This window comes from Oryctolagus cuniculus, chromosome 18, assembly GCF_964237555.1.
Source record: "Oryctolagus cuniculus chromosome 18, mOryCun1.1, whole genome shotgun sequence".
Taxonomy (NCBI): Eukaryota; Metazoa; Chordata; class Mammalia; order Lagomorpha; family Leporidae; genus Oryctolagus; species Oryctolagus cuniculus.
Genome location: NC_091449.1, coordinates 54,398,779 through 54,416,471, shown reverse-complemented (window position 1 = coordinate 54,416,471; position 17,693 = coordinate 54,398,779). Strand labels below are relative to the sequence as shown.

At 52.0% G+C, this 17,693-nt stretch overlaps 1 protein-coding gene across 5 annotated transcripts in view; it reads right to left on the bottom strand.

The window, feature by feature from the left end:
* The window catches only part of ZFHX3 (zinc finger homeobox 3), a 281,912-nt gene that overhangs the window by 37,047 nt on the left and 227,172 nt on the right, over window positions 1-17,693 (bottom strand). For all 5 annotated transcript variants that reach the window (XM_070062682.1, XM_070062683.1, XM_070062681.1 and 2 more), the window contains one exon: window positions 10,177-10,284. In XM_070062682.1, coding sequence (XP_069918783.1) covers window positions 10,177-10,284 — 108 coding nt within the window. The remainder of the gene's footprint in view (window positions 1-10,176; window positions 10,285-17,693) is intronic.

Here is a 17,693-nt window from a genome sequence, read left to right as displayed (position 1 = left end):
CTCACATCTGCTCCAGGCTGTTAGCCACACCCTGCCAGGATGCACAGCTCCACACCAGCCCATGTGTATAGGAGCCGGCACTCTGAAAGTGGGGTGCCAGGTGCCATGCTATGAGGGTGCTGCTTTCTCAGTGGGCAGCCAGTGTGGCAAGCTCTGGAAGCCAGGAGGTAGGGGTGGGGAGCCCAGGCTGACCTGTGGTTGCTGATGCTTGCTCTACATCTTTGGGGAGAAAATGGTGCTAAGTACCAATCTGTTGCACTAATTCCTTGCTGAAATATGCATAAGGCTGCTTAACTACACTGATTTGAGCTCCCAAAAGGGTATCCTGCATTTGAGGCTCAAAACGCCTTGCTCCTACTGTGTCAGACTTGTGAATGACCAGTAAAAACAGAGCTACCACCTCATTTAGGTCACCATGAGCTATGATTCTACTTAATAACCTGCAGACATTGAACTGTCGGCAGAGGCCAGCTCAGGCCAGACAAGAGGGCCCGGAGACGCATTCTTGATTCCTGACTTTCAAATATGCAGCCAGCCCACTTGCCTCTGGCCTCTCCTACGTTCCCCTAGAGTCCCTATCTCCTCCTGCCGGCACAGCACCACAGCTGTAGACAGACGCCACGCGCAGCTGTGACCACAGTTAGGGGCTGCTGCAGGGTCTGTACCTGGCGTGCAGCCTTCTGGCTTCAGGACAGGCCTGTGGTGAGCATGGACACGGAGGCAGCCCCAGTCAGAAGGAAAACTCTAAGACCCCTGGAATGGCACAGGAAAAAGCTCAGGGGTGTGAGACACAGATCAAAACCATGAGCCATTCTGGGACCAGGCCAAAGTTAATTAACAGAAGCTCATTCAGACTCCATCGAATCAAACATTAATTAGGTCAGGCTCTCTGAGCCCCAACACAGCACAGACTCCCAGAGACCAGAAGATAACACTCTTGCTGCTTCTCCCTCCACTCCCAACCTACCTTCACCTAAAGGTGAGACTGCACTCGAGACAATAAGCACAAAATGCGGGTGTGTGTCCAACAAGGTGACGAAGAACTGCTGCACAGAAAATCCTTGCTCCCAGGACCCACCAAGCGTGGGACTCAGGGAAGGAAGCGACCACTCAGAGCCCCGGAGCAAGGCTGCACCTTTCCCTAAAGTTTCAGCACCAGGCAGACTGAAGGTACCTTCTCCGTGTCTCTTACAGGACCCAGCCAAGTCCCACACTGAGAAATGCCGACTGAGGGCTCCTCAGTCCACACGGAGTCCCTGCACTCAGACCTTCCCTCGCCCCGCAGAAGCCTAGGATGAGCGACCTCTGGCAGGCTCTTCAGGTTCCTTAGAAAATGATGTTTTCCACCCGTTGTCCTCCCGTGGCCACATTCTCTTTACCCAAAGGCAGGCGCTCCTCTTGTTAGGTAACAGAGGAGGTGGGGGTGGGGTGGGGTGGGAGCAGGCATTTGGCGTAGCGGGCGAGACCCTGCTGGGAATGCCCGCCTCCCATCCTGGAGTGCCTGCCTCCGAGTCCCTAGCTCTGGCTTTCAATCCCAGCTTCCTGTGCAGGCAGCACTGGACAGCAGCAGGTGACGGCTCAAGTACGTAGGGCCCTGGCACCCACATGGGAGACCCACACTGAGCTCGGGGATCCTGGTTTCAGCCTGGCTCAGCACTGGCTAATGTGAGCATTTGGGAAATACAGCAGCTGACGGAAGATTTCACTGTCTCTCTCGGCCTTTCAAATAAAATGAAAGCAAAGACAAGGAAAGCTTGCGAAGAAAGAGGAAGCACAGTGGTTTGCGATGTGGGTCACACCTTGGTTTGGATTCCGGCTGTGTGATCTGGGGCTTCCGGTTTCCTTGCCTGTCAATGGTAACAGCATCTGCTCTCAGGGTTTCTGCAGGGCTAGCAAGAGATCAGGCCTACGAAGCCTGCCGCATAGCATGCGGCGGAAACTCAAGTACCATCACCTGGTTTCACTCTTAGGCTTATCGGGAAAATAACGTGGGTCTCTGTGGGGCCACATGCCCAGAGTGAGTGAGGCCTGGTTCTCGGGACAAGCACAGGCACTCTGAATCTGCCTTTTCTGTGTATCAGCGTGGAATGACCCCAGTAACTCACGGCCGCGCTGGCCACAACACGCCAGGGAGAAGGACCTGGACTCTAAAGTACTAAGGACACACTGTTTACGCAGTAATCATCGGTGAACCAACCAAACAGTACTGAGCACTTGCTGGGTGCTGGGGGTTATAAACACCAACAAACGCCACAAAGCCCTCACCATGAATAGCTGACAATTCTGCTAGACAGCAGGAGAAGCGCGAGATTTTCAAGTTCTTCCGCAATCTTCACAGAAAAGAAAGCGACTAAGTTACACGTTCTTCACTTTCACAGTGTGGGGAGCATATCGCCAGCTAAGAAGGCGAGCTGGGGTTTCATCACAACCCCGATATCTGTGAGTTCCCCATCTGTGGGTCTTCGTCTCTAAGCTGCAGAATCAAGAAACCGTCAGACCCAAGAGGACTGCAGCCGTCTAATGAAAGTGCTCTGGGGGCCAGCACTGTGGTGCAGTGGGCTTAACCTCTGCCTGCGGTGCCGGCATCCCATATGGGCGCCATTTGGAGTCCCGGCTGCTCCACTTCTGATCCAGCTCTCTATTATGGCCTGGGAAAACAGAAGATGGCCTAAGTGCTTGGCCCCTGTACCCACGTGGGAGACCCAGAGGAAGCTCGTGGCTCCAAATCGAATCAGCTTCGGATCAGCTCCGGGTGTTGCGGCCACTTGGGGAGTGAACACGTGGATGGAGGGTATCTCTCTGCTTCTGCCTCTGCCTCTCTGGGACTCTGCCTTTCAAAAAATAAACAATTTTTTAAAAAAAGTGCTCTGACAGCCCCATGAAAAAGAGACCATGGTTTTGTGTTTTTAAAAAAATCATGATTATGATTCTAATAACAAAGGTGCTTCCCCATCAATACAAAAGCTAAAACTGGAACAAAGACTTGAAGATTAACACAGCCACTTTCTAAGAATATACAAATCTATAAGGTATTTTCTACAGCGATAAACAATGATTTGCTGCTTAATTTACATTTTCTCCTGCACTTCATCTATACCTTGATGGCACTCCTCATCACACTGTGCCCTAATTACGTGATTACATATCATACTTCTAGAAAGTGAGTTCTGGGCTGGCACTGTGGCACAGCAAATAAAGCTGCTGCCTGCAACACTCTCACCTCATATGGGTACTAGTTCAAGTCCTGGCTATTCCACTTCCCATCCAGCTCCCTACTAGTGTGCTAGTGGAAGATGGCTCAAGTACTTGGGACCCTGCCACCCACATGGGAGACCTGGAGGCAGCTCCTGGCTCCTGGTTCTGCCTGGCCTAGCTCTGGCCTAGCTCTGGCCTTTGCAGCCATTTGGGGAGTGAACCAGCAGATGGAAGATCTCTTGCATGTGCTCTCTTGCACACTAACTCTGCCTTTCAAATAAACAAATCTTTTTTTTTTTAAAAAAAGAGTTCCTTACATTTTTGCTTGTGCTTAGATATCTAAGCCTTACAATATAAATCCTCAAAGCCAGGACCTCTGAATTACTGGAATTCAGGCAAGTCCAGATACACACCACACCCTATTATCTATTTTTGCTTCCCAACGTAAAAATAGTTCATGGTTTGTTTTCAATTGTGAGACAGAAATTCTGCCTGCATTGACTTCAAGCAGCCAAGTTAAACGGAAAGTGGTCTGGAAAAAACCACGGGTGGGGAGTGGGGGAAGGGGAACGAGTGAAGTCTGGAAAAGCTGACAGAGCCACACAATTCCCATCTGAGTGCGAAAACGCAAAGCCAGTTTCCACTGCAGGAATGTGAACCACAAAGGAGCCATGCGAGCTGGGCACCCAGAGCCCCTCACACACAGCCACTGCAGAGACAGACTTACGGCTGAGCTGGAGAAACAAAGCCAAGTGCAGGAAGGACACGGAGCTCTCCACGAAGGTTTCTGCAGAGGTGAGGTGGTGGTGAGGGGCCTGGCTTCCAGCCAGCAGGGCTGGGAAATGGGCGGCCACTCCACGGCTCCAGGGCAGCACCAGGGCCCCCGCCACAGATGTCCTCATCCCCCTGGATGCGACACCATGGTGCAATCAGCCCGAGTAGCCAGGAACTAGGTCAGAGCACGTGGCAGCTGGGCAGCCCACCAAGGAGCATGGGCTTGGTGGCCTCTACTCCTTGACTGTCACAGAGAAACCCATTTGAACACGTTATCCAGACTCCTGAGCCACACTGCACTGACTAGCCACTCGGGAGCCCCTAAGGGAATCCTCACAAGTTCCCAGCGGCCCGGCTTCACTCAGCAATCATTCGGCTCCAGGCTCTACATGTCCCAGCCTACAAGTACCCTCCTCACACTGTGATTCTTCAGAGTTTCAGAACCAACTAACTTTAATTAATTTAATTAAGACAATTCAATCCAATCTGCTGTTTTACAGATTTGGAAACTGAGGCCCAGGGACCTAGGGTCATGCAGGAGAATCTCAGTGGGAGAAGCTGGCCTTGAACCAGGGCTTCAGACTCCTGGCAGCCCAGTGCTGCTCCTAGCACAGGATGCTTCCTTTCAACACATACCTTTTATCTTTATGGACCCCATTAAAAAAAGAAGAAGAAGTGGCAGCAAGATCTGTTCTCAGCCCCTTTCCATTCTCTGTCACAGATCACATTGCAGGCACTAAGTTCCCCATACAACGGCATCTCTATTTATACAAAGCTGTAAACAACAGAGAGAACAGGGGGAGGGCTGGTAATAGATTTCCACCAGGATGTGCCTGACCTGCTTTTTTTCAAACTCAGTAATTAGAAAGGCAGTGAGTCTGCAGGAATTATTCATATGCAGCAAGAGCCATACACTATACATTTATGTTAAACATGTCAACTCCGATTGAAATCAAGCCTGCCAGCGCCGTATCCCGTAAGCACACTGTTCTCTGGCAGTGGCCGAGACCGCGCCAGCCCATTACTACCTCCATGAATAGCCATCTTCCATAGATTCCAATCGGGGACGCTCCACTGCACTGACTGCTCTGTGCTAGGTGAGCATCATGGATTTAAAAAAAAAAAAAAAAAACTAATAAAGTCAAGTCCCTTCAGGCCATTCCTCTGGACAAAAAGAAAACAAAGTACATTCCTACCAATTCTAGCATTTTTTTTTTCTTACAAAAATACAAATATGAACACAAGTTAAGGATTTCTGGAGCACGATCATGGTGCCACTTTAAGTTGGGCTATTCCTGGCTCCTTTTTCTTAAGGCAGCAATAGCTGCCGGGCATCCTGTCTCCAATTCCCTTCAGCACACCCAGCTTGGGGCTCTGTGGTTGGAAAGCCTGCGGGCAACAAGACGTAAACGACCATCTTGCTAGGATTCTCTGCCAAGAGTTCAACTCCCCTCCCCCCCAATCATTGGTGATAAAGCATCACACTAATTGTATATCACTTAATTTATAGCAATTAATGATTGACTAGATAATCACTGCATTAATCATTGCTCATCGCTGACACTAGGGGCTCTTCATGGAACACACATGCTCAGATTCAGTCTGGTAAGGAGAACAGGGGTCATTTTGCATATTTCAAAAGAAAAAAACCACAAAGTTGCAGGGTGGAAACGGCTGCACACTAGGGGAGGGGCTGGAGAAGCTGCCCGCCCCGCCCCCTCCAGTGGCCCACGAGAGTGCTTCAGACCCGCCCTGACATGACCCTGCTTGCGCGTGTGCCAGCACGGAACCTCAGGGGGTCACCTAGCCACGCTTCCTCAGCAAGGGACTCAGGCTTCCAGGTGGACGTCCTGACTCCGAATTGAGACTGCTCTTGCCACGTCACCAATCTGCTTCCAGACTGAGCCTGATACTGGCTCATTACAAGGTGTATCCATGCCAACAAGACACCTGGCTGCCATGGTACAACCAGGAGCGTGCGTGGGCCAGGGATGAAAAGCAGATCCAATGATTAGGTGGGAAGAGCTCATGGGCAGAGAGGCGGTATGGCACACCATGAAGAGGCTTCGCTCCGGCCTCAGTTTTGGTAAGCCAGAACGCACTGCCAAACCTGACTTTGCCTTCTGGCAACTTGCTAGAGCACTCGGGCGCTCAGCTTCCTGACGTGCAAAACGCTGTTGGGGGGAGGGTGGTTATTTACAGCAGGTGATTCAGAGAGTGGGCAAGGGTCAGATGAGGTCAGACACAAATCTGTGCTTCCTGCCCCCACCCCCGATCACGGCACACACAAGTGTCCTTGGCATCGGCCGCCCCCTGCCCACCTGGCCTCCCCAGGGGCTGTGGAGAGGAGCCCCTGCGAGCCATGCCTGCTGGCAAGGACAGGTGGGAAGCACAGGGTTAACCTCGAAGTTAGGATACCAAGGGTGCCTTTTGTTCAGCGATAGTTTTGTTCTTTTTGATTATCTGCAGCTGCACATGTGGCTATTTAAATTTATATTTACTTGAATTCTACGGAACTTAAACATCGAGTCCTCGGTGGTGATACCAGCCGCATTTTAAATGCTCAAGAGCCACATGTGGCTAGCGGCTCCTGTACTGCACAGGATAGGTGTGGGACATTTCTGTGGGCCCAGAGACGTCCACGGGACAGCACTGACCTACAGGAACATCATTCTTATGACTACGGGCATTCCTGGAGTCCCCAGTAGAGGGCTGGATCCCCAGGAGACGAGGCCTGTCATCTCACTGAGCTTGTGAGCAGTGGAACTCTGCCCAGGACCCTGCACAGGGCAGGGATGCAGGCAGTGACCACAGTATTGACCTGCCGGGATTCATATCACTATCTTGCCTGTCTTGCTGGCACCCAAGGTAAAAGGCCTCTTGTCCAAATAAGATTCCTGAGGAGGAACACCAGGAGAGGAAATCGAAAGTCCCAGTTCAATGTAAAAGCACACTGAAACTAAAACATTTTAGTAAAGATTAGCCATTCCTGCACAAACCCGAAAAACTACATAATCAATAGCTGAGAAAATGCCAATTATGCAGGCCTATTTGAAATATTACTAATCTGCATCATGAACAGCCACTAATCAACAGAACAAATTGTGAAATCACTATTTATTTATCTGCCAGGAGGAAGCACTCCCTGTCACATTTAATCAGATAGGAACAGCTCAATTTAGGGAATAAATGGAAGAAACGCAGCTTGTTTTTGGAAAATATGAAGCAGCTCAAAGAAAGCTCAGAAGAGGCTGCTGGCACCTGTACTGATTCCAAGATGAAACTGGCCCGAGTAGTTGAATAAAGCCTATGATTACACACACACACTACAGGCAAAATCATGCTTCGGGGCACAAGAGCGCCACCCGTAGGGTCAAGAAAGAACCTGCCCTTATCTCTGGGCTGCTGCCTGCCAAGGTGACCTCTGAGTTATTCCTTTACTTGCAGTCCATCTTTCTTAGTCTTTTGGAGGTGAAGATGAAGTAGGCCCGTTGGTTGAATGCATGAGAAACCCAGGCCTGATTAAGGATATTCACTTTGGCTAGCACCACAGCTCAATAGGCTAATCCTCCACCTGCGGCGCCGGCACCCTGGGTTCTAGTCCCAGTCGGGGCGCCGGATTCTGTCCCGGTTGCCCCTCTTCCAGGCCAGCTCTCTGCTGTGGCCCAGGAGTGCAGTGGAGGATGGCCCAAGTGCTTGGGCCCCGCACCCCATGGGAGACCAGGAGAAGCACCTGGCTCCTGGCTTCGGATCAGCGCGGTGCGCCGGCTGCAGCGTGCCGGCCACGGCGGCCATTGGAGGGTGAACCAACGGCAAAGGAAGACCTTTCTCTCTGTCTCTCTCTCTCTCACTGTCCACTCTGCCTGTCAAAAAAATAAATAAAATAAATAAATAAAAAAGGATATTCACTTTAAGGGTGCTCATTTCACATCTTTGAGTAGCCACCCTGTGGCCCAGCACACCCACGAGCACTAGGAAGACACAGTCCCTCTGGACACTAGATGCTCACTCAGAGACTAGACTGACCTGCGGCCCCAACAAAGCCTGCCTTCAACTGCACACAGCGGTTAGGGAAACACCTGTCAACTGCCTGGCCCCGGGCAGCACACACAGTAGGAGCTTTGCCAGCAGTGGCTACTTGTTACTGCTTTCATACTGCCCTTGGCACACAGAATGTAGCAAAGACAGGAACCACTTCTCACTGGAACGGTTTCACTGAGGCCTTCTACTCTGTGATCCCCAGTTTCTCAAAACCCCCAGAAGCCACATGCTGCCTGGAAACAGTGTCACATCCAAATGGAGGACCCAGTAGGAACCCACTACTACTTCTCCTCTCACTTAACTCAACTCTGAGACACGGAAACTCACTCCTACAGGGCTCACCGTATCCCAGGCACTGTCCTGGGCATGGCACAGTCCAACAGTCCTCACAGCCGTCCTGTGGAAGGAGGCACTGCTCCCAATCCCCCATCTCACGGCAGGTAACTGAGGCACAAAAAGGTTCAGGTGCCTCAAGCAAGGTCACATGGCTCAGGCCGGCAGAGCCAGGACCAGAAACGAGCACGCAAATCAGGTCAACACCCAGTGGCCCACAAGGTCAGCCTGTCCTCCCAGGGTGTCTGTGAAGCCCCTTCCCCGGCTCACCTCCTCTAGGCAGCTGCGGTTCACCGCCACCTGCACTGTCTGTGTAGCTTGCCCCGAGTGTCACAGTGAAAACCAGGAGCTTAGTCCAGACACCACAGGCCAGTGACCCTCCCCCCTCCACACCCAGGGTCTCTGAACACAGGCACCCACTGCTCCCTGATCCTGCCTCCCAGGGTCTCTGAACACAGGCACCCACTGCTCCCTGATCCTGCCTCGTAGATCCTGCTTGGCAACCTGGCCCGGGCCCTCAGCGTTATTCTCGAGTACAGGCCACTGGACACCACAGAACCCGATTCCAAGCAGAGTCCTGGGCAGTGTGGACAGTGCAATCTGCCTGGCATGCCCGTCCACTCATTCAGCTGCAAGGAGGTGCCGTCCGCCTCTCCCGGGAGACGCCAAGGAGCGCCACACTGCCAGCTCCACCCGGTCCCCCCGATATTTGGAAGCTGTTTCGCTGCCTCCCACATTTCTGTTTTCTGGGCTGACAGCCCCAATTTCTACAGCCTCGTCTCTGAGGCCGTAATTCTCAACCTTCAGTCATTTTCACTGCTCTCCTCTGGCCTCTCTCCAAGATTCTGTATCTTGTTTAAATACCGAAGGCCAACACTGAACATGATTTAAGAACAGTCGTGCCTGGAAAAGTAACAAAGGCCCAACCAATACAGGCTCCAGAAGGTAAATATTTTCTCAAAAGAAAAAAAAAATCCAAGTGCTATAATATTAATAATAGTAGCAAGAATCAGGTTCGCCAAATGCAAGCATTTCTGTCGCTTGCCCTATCACTTCCACTCATCAGTGTGGTGGCTTCTGGGAGACTTATTGGGGCTGATGAATCTTCTCAGAAATGATTTTCCTCCTCCTCCAAAAAATCCGAGCTTTTCTCCTGAGTCTCAGCTCTTCCTTCCCTCAATACGGAAATGTTATCATCTTGAGAAATAGCTGTTCCCCTTCTCTCAACAGCAGCTTTTCCAGAAATAGCACTTCCCGTCTGGGCTTCTTTAATTTCTTTGACCATGGGGAAGACGGCTCCCTGCGCGGCTGCACTGCCTGCCTGCCTCCCCTCTGGGTGGACTCCAACGTGTGGCTGCCTGCCCCAGGCGAGGAGCAGGCCTTGAGAACAGCTGCAAGACGGGGTCCACCCCTCACTGCTGATCCCCTCAGACCATTCTGAGACTGAGACGGGGGGGGGGGGGGCAGAGAACCAACCCTGGGGTGCCCGTGGCAGCAGGTAGGACAGGGGCCTGGGCCTACAACACCACCAAGAAGACGAGAGGTGACCTTGAAGTCCCAGCAGGTGCCAGGCACAGGGCCCGACACCTGGATACTCGGGAAACAAGTGGGCTTCAGAGCCACTGAAAAACCTTAAAAATTCCTTACTATACTTTGATAAAGGACAATCAAGAATCAAGATGGCCACTGAAGAAGAACAAAACAAAACCCTTCTCCCACTCGCTCGGAGTCCAGACTTGTTCTGGGAAGATGAAGCAAGGATGTGCTCCAGACTCGCTGGCCTCGTTCTGGAGGGCAGGGACATGGGCGGTCCGAGGCAGCCACGTGCACTACCTGTCCACTTGCTCTGGTCTTTCTCGCCTCCACTCTCCTGGTCTTTAGCAAGTGCCTCCGGATCAGCAGCCGTCTCACTGGGCCCTTCAACATCTTCAATGGCTTCCTCTGAAACAGAAGAAAAGCACAAATGTCACGGATTAGAACCAGAAGACGAAGCACTCCTGGCCTCTATTCCAAAGGACCGCCAACTACAAAACACAGTCTCCAGTGCCTCTGTCCTGCCTGTCTTCCCAGGGCCCCTGCGAGCCTGACTGTGCCTGTAAGCGGACAGCACGGTGTGCGGAAGCAGGTGGTATGAGGCTGAGGATCACTCCAGACGTGTGGTCATACGGCATTTCCAGATGGATTCTGAGTGCCTCACTTGAGCTTTTCTAACTGGAAAATCTACCCTATTGAGGCAGCAACACTATCCGAATCTCTGATGGTGCAGCAGGCAGGTCTCTCAGACTTGAGAATGCAGGGAAGTGGCTACTTATTCACCTTCCTGCCTAGCTCCCTCCCTCGGGTGGCCAGCCAACGGGCCAGACCAGACCCCACTGCTGACCCCTCGTCAGCTCCACAGGGCCAGTGCATGTGTCCAACCAGCATGAAGTTTTTTTTTTTTTTTTTGCAGACAATCATGTCTTGAAGAGGCACAGGCTATCCCTGCTAGGAGTTTATCAATGTAAAGAGTTCTTCAAACCAAATGGCATCTCACAGGCATGCCTCCTGGAGCCAGGCATGAGAAGGGAGACAGGGAGACAGAGCCATACACTTTCTTTTTGAAGTCATTCCATTCTTTACCCAATAATTGTTCAAAACTAACTCAGCTCAGTCCCTGGTGTTGTCATGAAGGTGGCAAAATGGCCATTCCCCAAAGTAGGATTTTATGAAGTACAATGCCGCCTGCCCAGGTGGAGAAGGGGTTAAGACACACCAGATGCGTGGGGAAAGAAACTGAGGCTCTCCTGGTCCTTCAGAACATCATCCAAACCTGCATTCAGTAAAACTGGGCTAAAGGAATGAAGACAGCAGACAGACCAAGGTGAGAACCGTTTTCATACCAACGCGATGACTAGGAGACTCTGAGAGCATGCCCACGTCTGACACCCAAGGCCAGCACCACGCCAGCCCCAGCAGGGGCCAGGAAATCGAGTTCAACCCAAAACCCTGCACTGGGGGGGGGGGGGGGGACTCTAACTCCACCAAAGAGCTCTCCAACCCCACCTGTACTCGTCAGTGTTCCCACAGGCGCTGGGCCTCTGAACCCCCAAATGATAATCTCTCAATTTTACCCCAAAAGGATATAAACAGAGTGAAAAGTACACTGATCTCAGAAGATTCCTAAAACTGAAGACAGTTTTCCTAACTCTGGAGGAAGATTCTGGAGTTCCAAGAATTGGACAACTGAACGAGAGGTCAGGGGCCGTTTCTTCTCCATTACCACCAACAAGGGGGCTTCTGAGGCAGCACTGGGACCACAGATGACATTGGGACAGCTTATTTTCACCTCCAAACAAGTATTCCTCATATCATTTCTATGTCTCCTTTTTGTCTGACTGCCAAGTAAAGTCACCAGCAAGCCTCTGACCCTACCCTAATAGTGAGAAGTCAGGCAATCATAGCTCCCAGTCAGATATACAGCCCCATACTAACATCATTCACATCTGGTAGAGACAATGCACGTGAACTGGCTGAGTGATAACAAGCAAGCTACACAGTATGATACACAGACTCTCTTAATTATATCCAGGCAGATACTCCATACACATGCTTAAGGTTTTGACAAAACTGTTCAACGCTATATTTATAAAATTCATCTTTGGTAATATCAGCATCCAGTCAATCAACTGGTACTAAACTGGGTCTATCCAAATCAGCTAGGTCACTAAAACAGCCTCATTTGTTCCAAGACATGCTATAATACAAAATATCTGTAGTGCTGATCATGACTCAAATTTGATTTGGCAAAGAGATGTCTTAATGTCCCCAATCTCTCACAAGCTCACATGTGCGCACACACACACACACACACACCCCACCTTGGATGGAGACAGCCTGACACCTACAAACCAGAGACACCCCGAGGTGGTGACGAACAGTGTCTGCCAACAGAGAAGGGAGGAAACTACCAGGGCACGGCCAGCCCGGGGCCAGCGCCTTTCTCCTGCATTTTGTGGCCTGTGGTTACCAAAACAGAAGGTGAAAAACTTGTGGTCGCCCAGCACTAATCCAGTGTTTGGGCCTTTTCAAGCAGATCTGTGTGGGAGACAGAGACCGTACAGAATGAACAGATCACGGACCAGGAGCAAGGAGACCTCACGATGCTTGGTGAATACTCTCGGGGCCCTCATTCAGCAAGCTCACCTGGGCCTTGGCTCTCCTCCCTCCCTGGCCCACTGCAAGCAGAAAATGAAGCAGCTAAGTTCCAACGAGAGGATAAATGAAAGAGGTTATTTCAGGAGCTTACTTTGCTTTTTTTTTTTTTCTTTCAAGATCTACAAAACAAGGCCTCTTCCTGAATTCCTAGGTTTAATGTTATCATCTGTGACTCATTCACTAAATGGCTATTATAAACATGGTGGAAGAAGAAATGATTAAGAAACCGGGGACCGGCCATCTCCCTTTACAAAGTGATCAGTGACCTCACCCGCAGCCATAAAGCAGGTCCCATTCCTCTAAGCAGGAGCCTCTCTGCAGTTCCACCTTTGACCTACAGGTGTCGCCCTCCGCAAGGCCAGGCCGGGAAGGGCAGCTGGCAGCAGGAGGTAGGCAAGTCTGGGCCGCCTAACCTGAGCATGTGGAAATAATACACGTCTTCAAGTGAACTGTCTGCTCCTGGAGAAATAGGACATTCATAAGCAGTTACACCATCTGTCTTTATACCATCCTCATCAAGAGCAAGAGGAAAAATAGCCCTTTAAAATGGATGAAAGCCCAAGCTGACAGTAACCGGAAAACTGTGAGCTCTGAATACCAAAAAAGGCAGAGAAATGATTAAAACACAGGGAAATAAACTGTGGATTTGTCTGGACAGCTCAGGCCCATGAGGCCTGGAAAGCAGGGAATGTTTTATTGGTCCTGAAAGCAAAAAGCAAGTCCCCTCATCGAGGGCCCGGCCCTGGGCACCCATGGGGAACGCCTTGGTCTCTCTGCATGGGAGACACGTGGGAAGCAGGGGCTCAGATCCACGTCTCCACGACAAGCTCCCGGGGCTGCTGTCCAGCGCCAGTTCCCTCCAGGAACGTGCATTTGAGACATGCCTGCTCAGGGAGCTGTATCTCCCGCAGACCATGGAAGTCTGTGGCAATTGGCTGGGGTCATTACAGAAGCCAGGCTTTTTCTTTTTTTTGGCCTGTAATATTGGCTACCCGTAGTTGGCAGGAACAGGGGAAGACTTGATGGACAAGTATGGTTGTATCTGGAAGATTCTGTCACTCAGAGCAAGACACCAAGACACACTGCAGCCACCATCCCACGTTCAAGGCTGACACAGACACATCAAACCCATCCTCTCCTAAAGCATTACGGATTTCAGGCCTGAGCAGAGCACACCAGGAACGTGTGCGGTCAGAAACTGGGCAGAGAGGTCACCTCAGCCGCCTGCCCCACCCTGGTTCTTGGCAGGAGGCAGCAGGCCCAGCGCAAGCCAGGCCTGGGGAAGGCGCTTCTGTCACCTGCAGAGTCCCATTTCGACAGCCAGGGCGTCCCCTCTGCTTCCCACACATTTGCATGCTGCAGCACTAGGGAAACTGAAACAAATCTTGAAAAACCATGAGGTCTTGCTGGAGCCCCTTGCGCCTTTCACTTCCATGTGGAATGGGACGGAGGGGCTGTAACACCATCTGTTTCCATTACCACCTCCTTTTTACAACCGCCATCTCCCAGACAGCACTCGCCAGCTCGGGGCCAGACCCAGCCTGCTCCGGCACTCCTGTCTCTGGCGAAGGGCAGAGCCTTGGGTGTAAGAATTCCAGCAGATGAACACATCCTACGAGGGTGCGCCTGCGTTCTGCGGGGCATCCCCCAGCCTCAGAAAACTTCCCTTCCATCAAGGTGGTTTTGCTTACCACAAATGCAAATTGTTCCCTGAATACACTGTCTGCTGCTCACCTGGGTCAAGGTGCCTGCAGGTCTCCTCCATCTGCGGTCAAGTCTGCCCCCAGAGGAGGCACACGTGCCAACTGGCAAGCCCATGCGGATTTGTAAGCATTTTACAAACATCCTGGAAATTGGTTTGTGGAAGGGGCACCAGGCAGACGCCAGAAATTGAGAGGTGGCATCAGCACGAGGTCGGCATTCAGCCCGTGGCACACAGTCCCCGAAGGTGTCGCCCAAGAACACATTCCAGTTCAAAAACGGTGCTGTTCCCGCAACAGTGGGGGTCGGGGGGTGTGTCCGCTGGGGGTGTTTTACAAATCACTTACAGGCAGGGAGGGAAGGGAGTCAATCAATGATTAAGACTAGTCCCTCTGTTCCCAACTCTTAACAGGATAATGTCGATTAATTCAAACCTTCCCCAAACCTGACAAAGCGCCCATAGTGCCTCGATGTGACAGAAATGTGGAAATTCTCCTAAGAATCAGGGTGTCTGTACCCAGGGCTCTCACATGATCATGTTACTTAAATAGTACACCAATCTGTGATCCCCGAAGAATGAAATTATTCTTTCCTTTTCCTTTTTTTTTTGGGGGGGGGAGGCAGTGTTTCAGGGTTGGGGTGAAATAGAAGTGCGTTTGCCTGTCGGCACGCTCAAGAGCTGAGAAACATTAGCTGTCATGAACCACAATCAAATCAGGTTTGAAATATTTAGCAGTGGCTTGGAAAATGCGGTGGTGCAGCTCTGACAGGCGAGATGTGCAGAGACACCCACTTTCCATTATAATGGAAATATCAGGCCTGTTCTGAATATGTATAACCCAGAAAAATGTATTGATTTTTCATTCGGCATTAAAAAAATGAAATAGCCTGCAGCTGTCAAAAGCCTTTTGTTAAAAGCTCATCTTTCCTGGAATGAGGTTTACCAGAAGCAAGTTTTAATTGTGTATATAGGACCTCTTCTTTGGGAAAAATAATAATAATAATAATAATAACAAGCTATGTGCTTACTTTGAAGATAGGGTTAGAGACATTCCTTTCCCCATTTCCAACCTAGTTAACCCCAGGGAGACCACTGAAGCAGGCAGGAAAGGCCAGGCACACCCTGGCCACCAGGAGTGACAGACAGGGTGGCAGAATCAAGTGGCCTGTGCTGGGGCGCCTGCACTGGGCAGAGGGGAGGACTCACGGAGGTGCTCCCTCCCTGCGTTTCCCCTCCACCCCCACCTGTGTGGGCACCCGACTCTGAGACGCACTAGGCTCCAGCCAATCAGCTGTCCTCCCTCAGCCTTGGCTGGTGCAACGCAAAAACCAGGGCAGGAGTCTCTAGTGTGTCCAGTCTCCTCGGCATGTTGTCCTCCACGGGACACCTCCACTGGCTGCAGGTACCCCAGAGAACGCACGCGCTTTATTTTGCAAAGACAGGTTGCATCAAACCCCACCATGTAAAAGATGACTCCCAGGGCCGATGGGACCTATTTCAAATGAAACACAGTGCCTTGCCATTCTGCTCCGACGGCAACGAGTAACCGGATGGGCACCTTGTTTTTCCCAACTCATCAACTGCGGTCCTGAGTTCGATCTCCAAGCCAGGTTTGTGGCAGCAAACGCAGGCTAGGACGCTAAGCATGCCATCCTCCCCCTGTGACATTCTGCCACATGAAATCTCACTGCATGGTGACAAAGGCCCTACCAGCAGGTGCCTCTCCAGGCACCCTGGGCTATATCCTTGTTGCACAGTGGCACCCAGCTCCTCAGTGTCAAAAGCTGCCAGCAACACTCCCAAGCACACCTTCCCAAATGCCCACTCCCTGGTTTTATGCCGCGCTGCTTCTCCAGCCCTAACAACCTGACTGGAACCTGGGTGAGCATTCACGTCCAGCTGATGGTTGGGTTTTCAGGGTGACAATGCCCCCAGCTCCAGCGTTCTCTTAATAAACCTTATACAGGGCATCTTAGTCAGGGGCCTATCCATTCTCATAGATGCCAGAAGTCCTTTGGGGATAACCACTGAATTTTTGGTTGTTTGTTTAAACTGCTCATCAACTTTGTGTCGTCTTAGCAGGGCACGGATTCTTGGAGGGACTGGCAAAGCCGAAGCGGGAGGGCCTGGGCGCCAAGATAAAGCCATCAGAGTGCAGGCAGGAAGCCGATGGGGTGGGGGAAGAGACACGTGGGGTGGGGGAGGGACAGCAGGCATTTGCTCCTGAGGGGTCTGTATCCCCGCTTTGCAGGGCAATGACAGACTCCAGACGTTCGGTCAAGAGCACACTGTCCACATGGACACGGCCACCTGGCCTCCTGCGCCCCTGCTTGTGTGGGTCCCTCCAAACTCCACTCCTCAGTCTGAGTCTGAGACACGGAGCCTGGGGAAGGCAGGGGCTGTCTCCTGCTCCAGGCCTCTGTCGCCTGCTTTGGCTCTCTGCTAGGCCTGCCGGGGGCATCTCTCTCCCAGTCCAGGCAGTGGTCAGCCCAGCGCACAGCAGGTAATTTTCCCACCATGGTTTAACAAACAGTGGCCGAAGCGCACAGCAGTTGTTTTATTAGATAACCTGCGCCCAGACTCACTGCAGCCCCGCCAACCTCAGGAGGGGCCGTGGGCAAGACTAGGGCCACGCAGCCTCCCCAGGACAAACTCCTTCTCCCATGGATCCTTTCGGGGAGCACTGGGCCCCGGGACTTGGTTTGACCACTGGGGATCCACACTGAGCGCACACACCTAGGGCTGAACGCCAACAGCTTCCAGCCAGCATGAGGAAGGCCCAGGGTAGAGGGACTGGGCCTCCCCACCACCCCCCACCCGCCGACCCAGGCTGTAAGGATCAACACTCTGAAGGCAACTCTGGGTATTATTAAAAATGACAAATTGGGGAATAGAGGCCATTTATGCTTTTGTATATTTGAAGATCTCGCCACTGTTTACAGAAACAAGAAAAATGGGAAGCCTGGGCCCCGGGCTGCGGCCCGTGCGAGTTCAGCCCCCACTGGGTAAAGCGAGGTCTGGCGTGGCCGCAGCGCCAGCCAGGGCAGGGGGAGCGTTTCCACGTGCACCCCTGTGCTGAACTTCACCTCTGACTGCAGCACTGGCAGGCAAGCGTGCCTGGAGAGTCCAGGGTGCCCACAGCCCGCTGGGGCCTCCCAGAGACAAGCTCCCCTCTCGGAGCGCACCCTCCTGCGGGAAGAGCACAGAGCGGCACGCGGTGTGGGGGGACAAACGCCGCCGTGGGGTAGTGAGGGCCGGGTCCTGCCATTTTTCTTCTCCCAGGCAAGGCCATTTGGTCACCGGAACAGTTTGTCAAAACCACGGCAGAATTAAGGGGGTGGGTGGGGGTCAAGAGAGGAGAAGAAGGGCGGAAACGCCCAGAGCCAGCATTGCAACAAGTTCCATTTATCTGTGTTCTTAGCCGAAGCACCTGGGCTGCCCCCTGCAGACATCC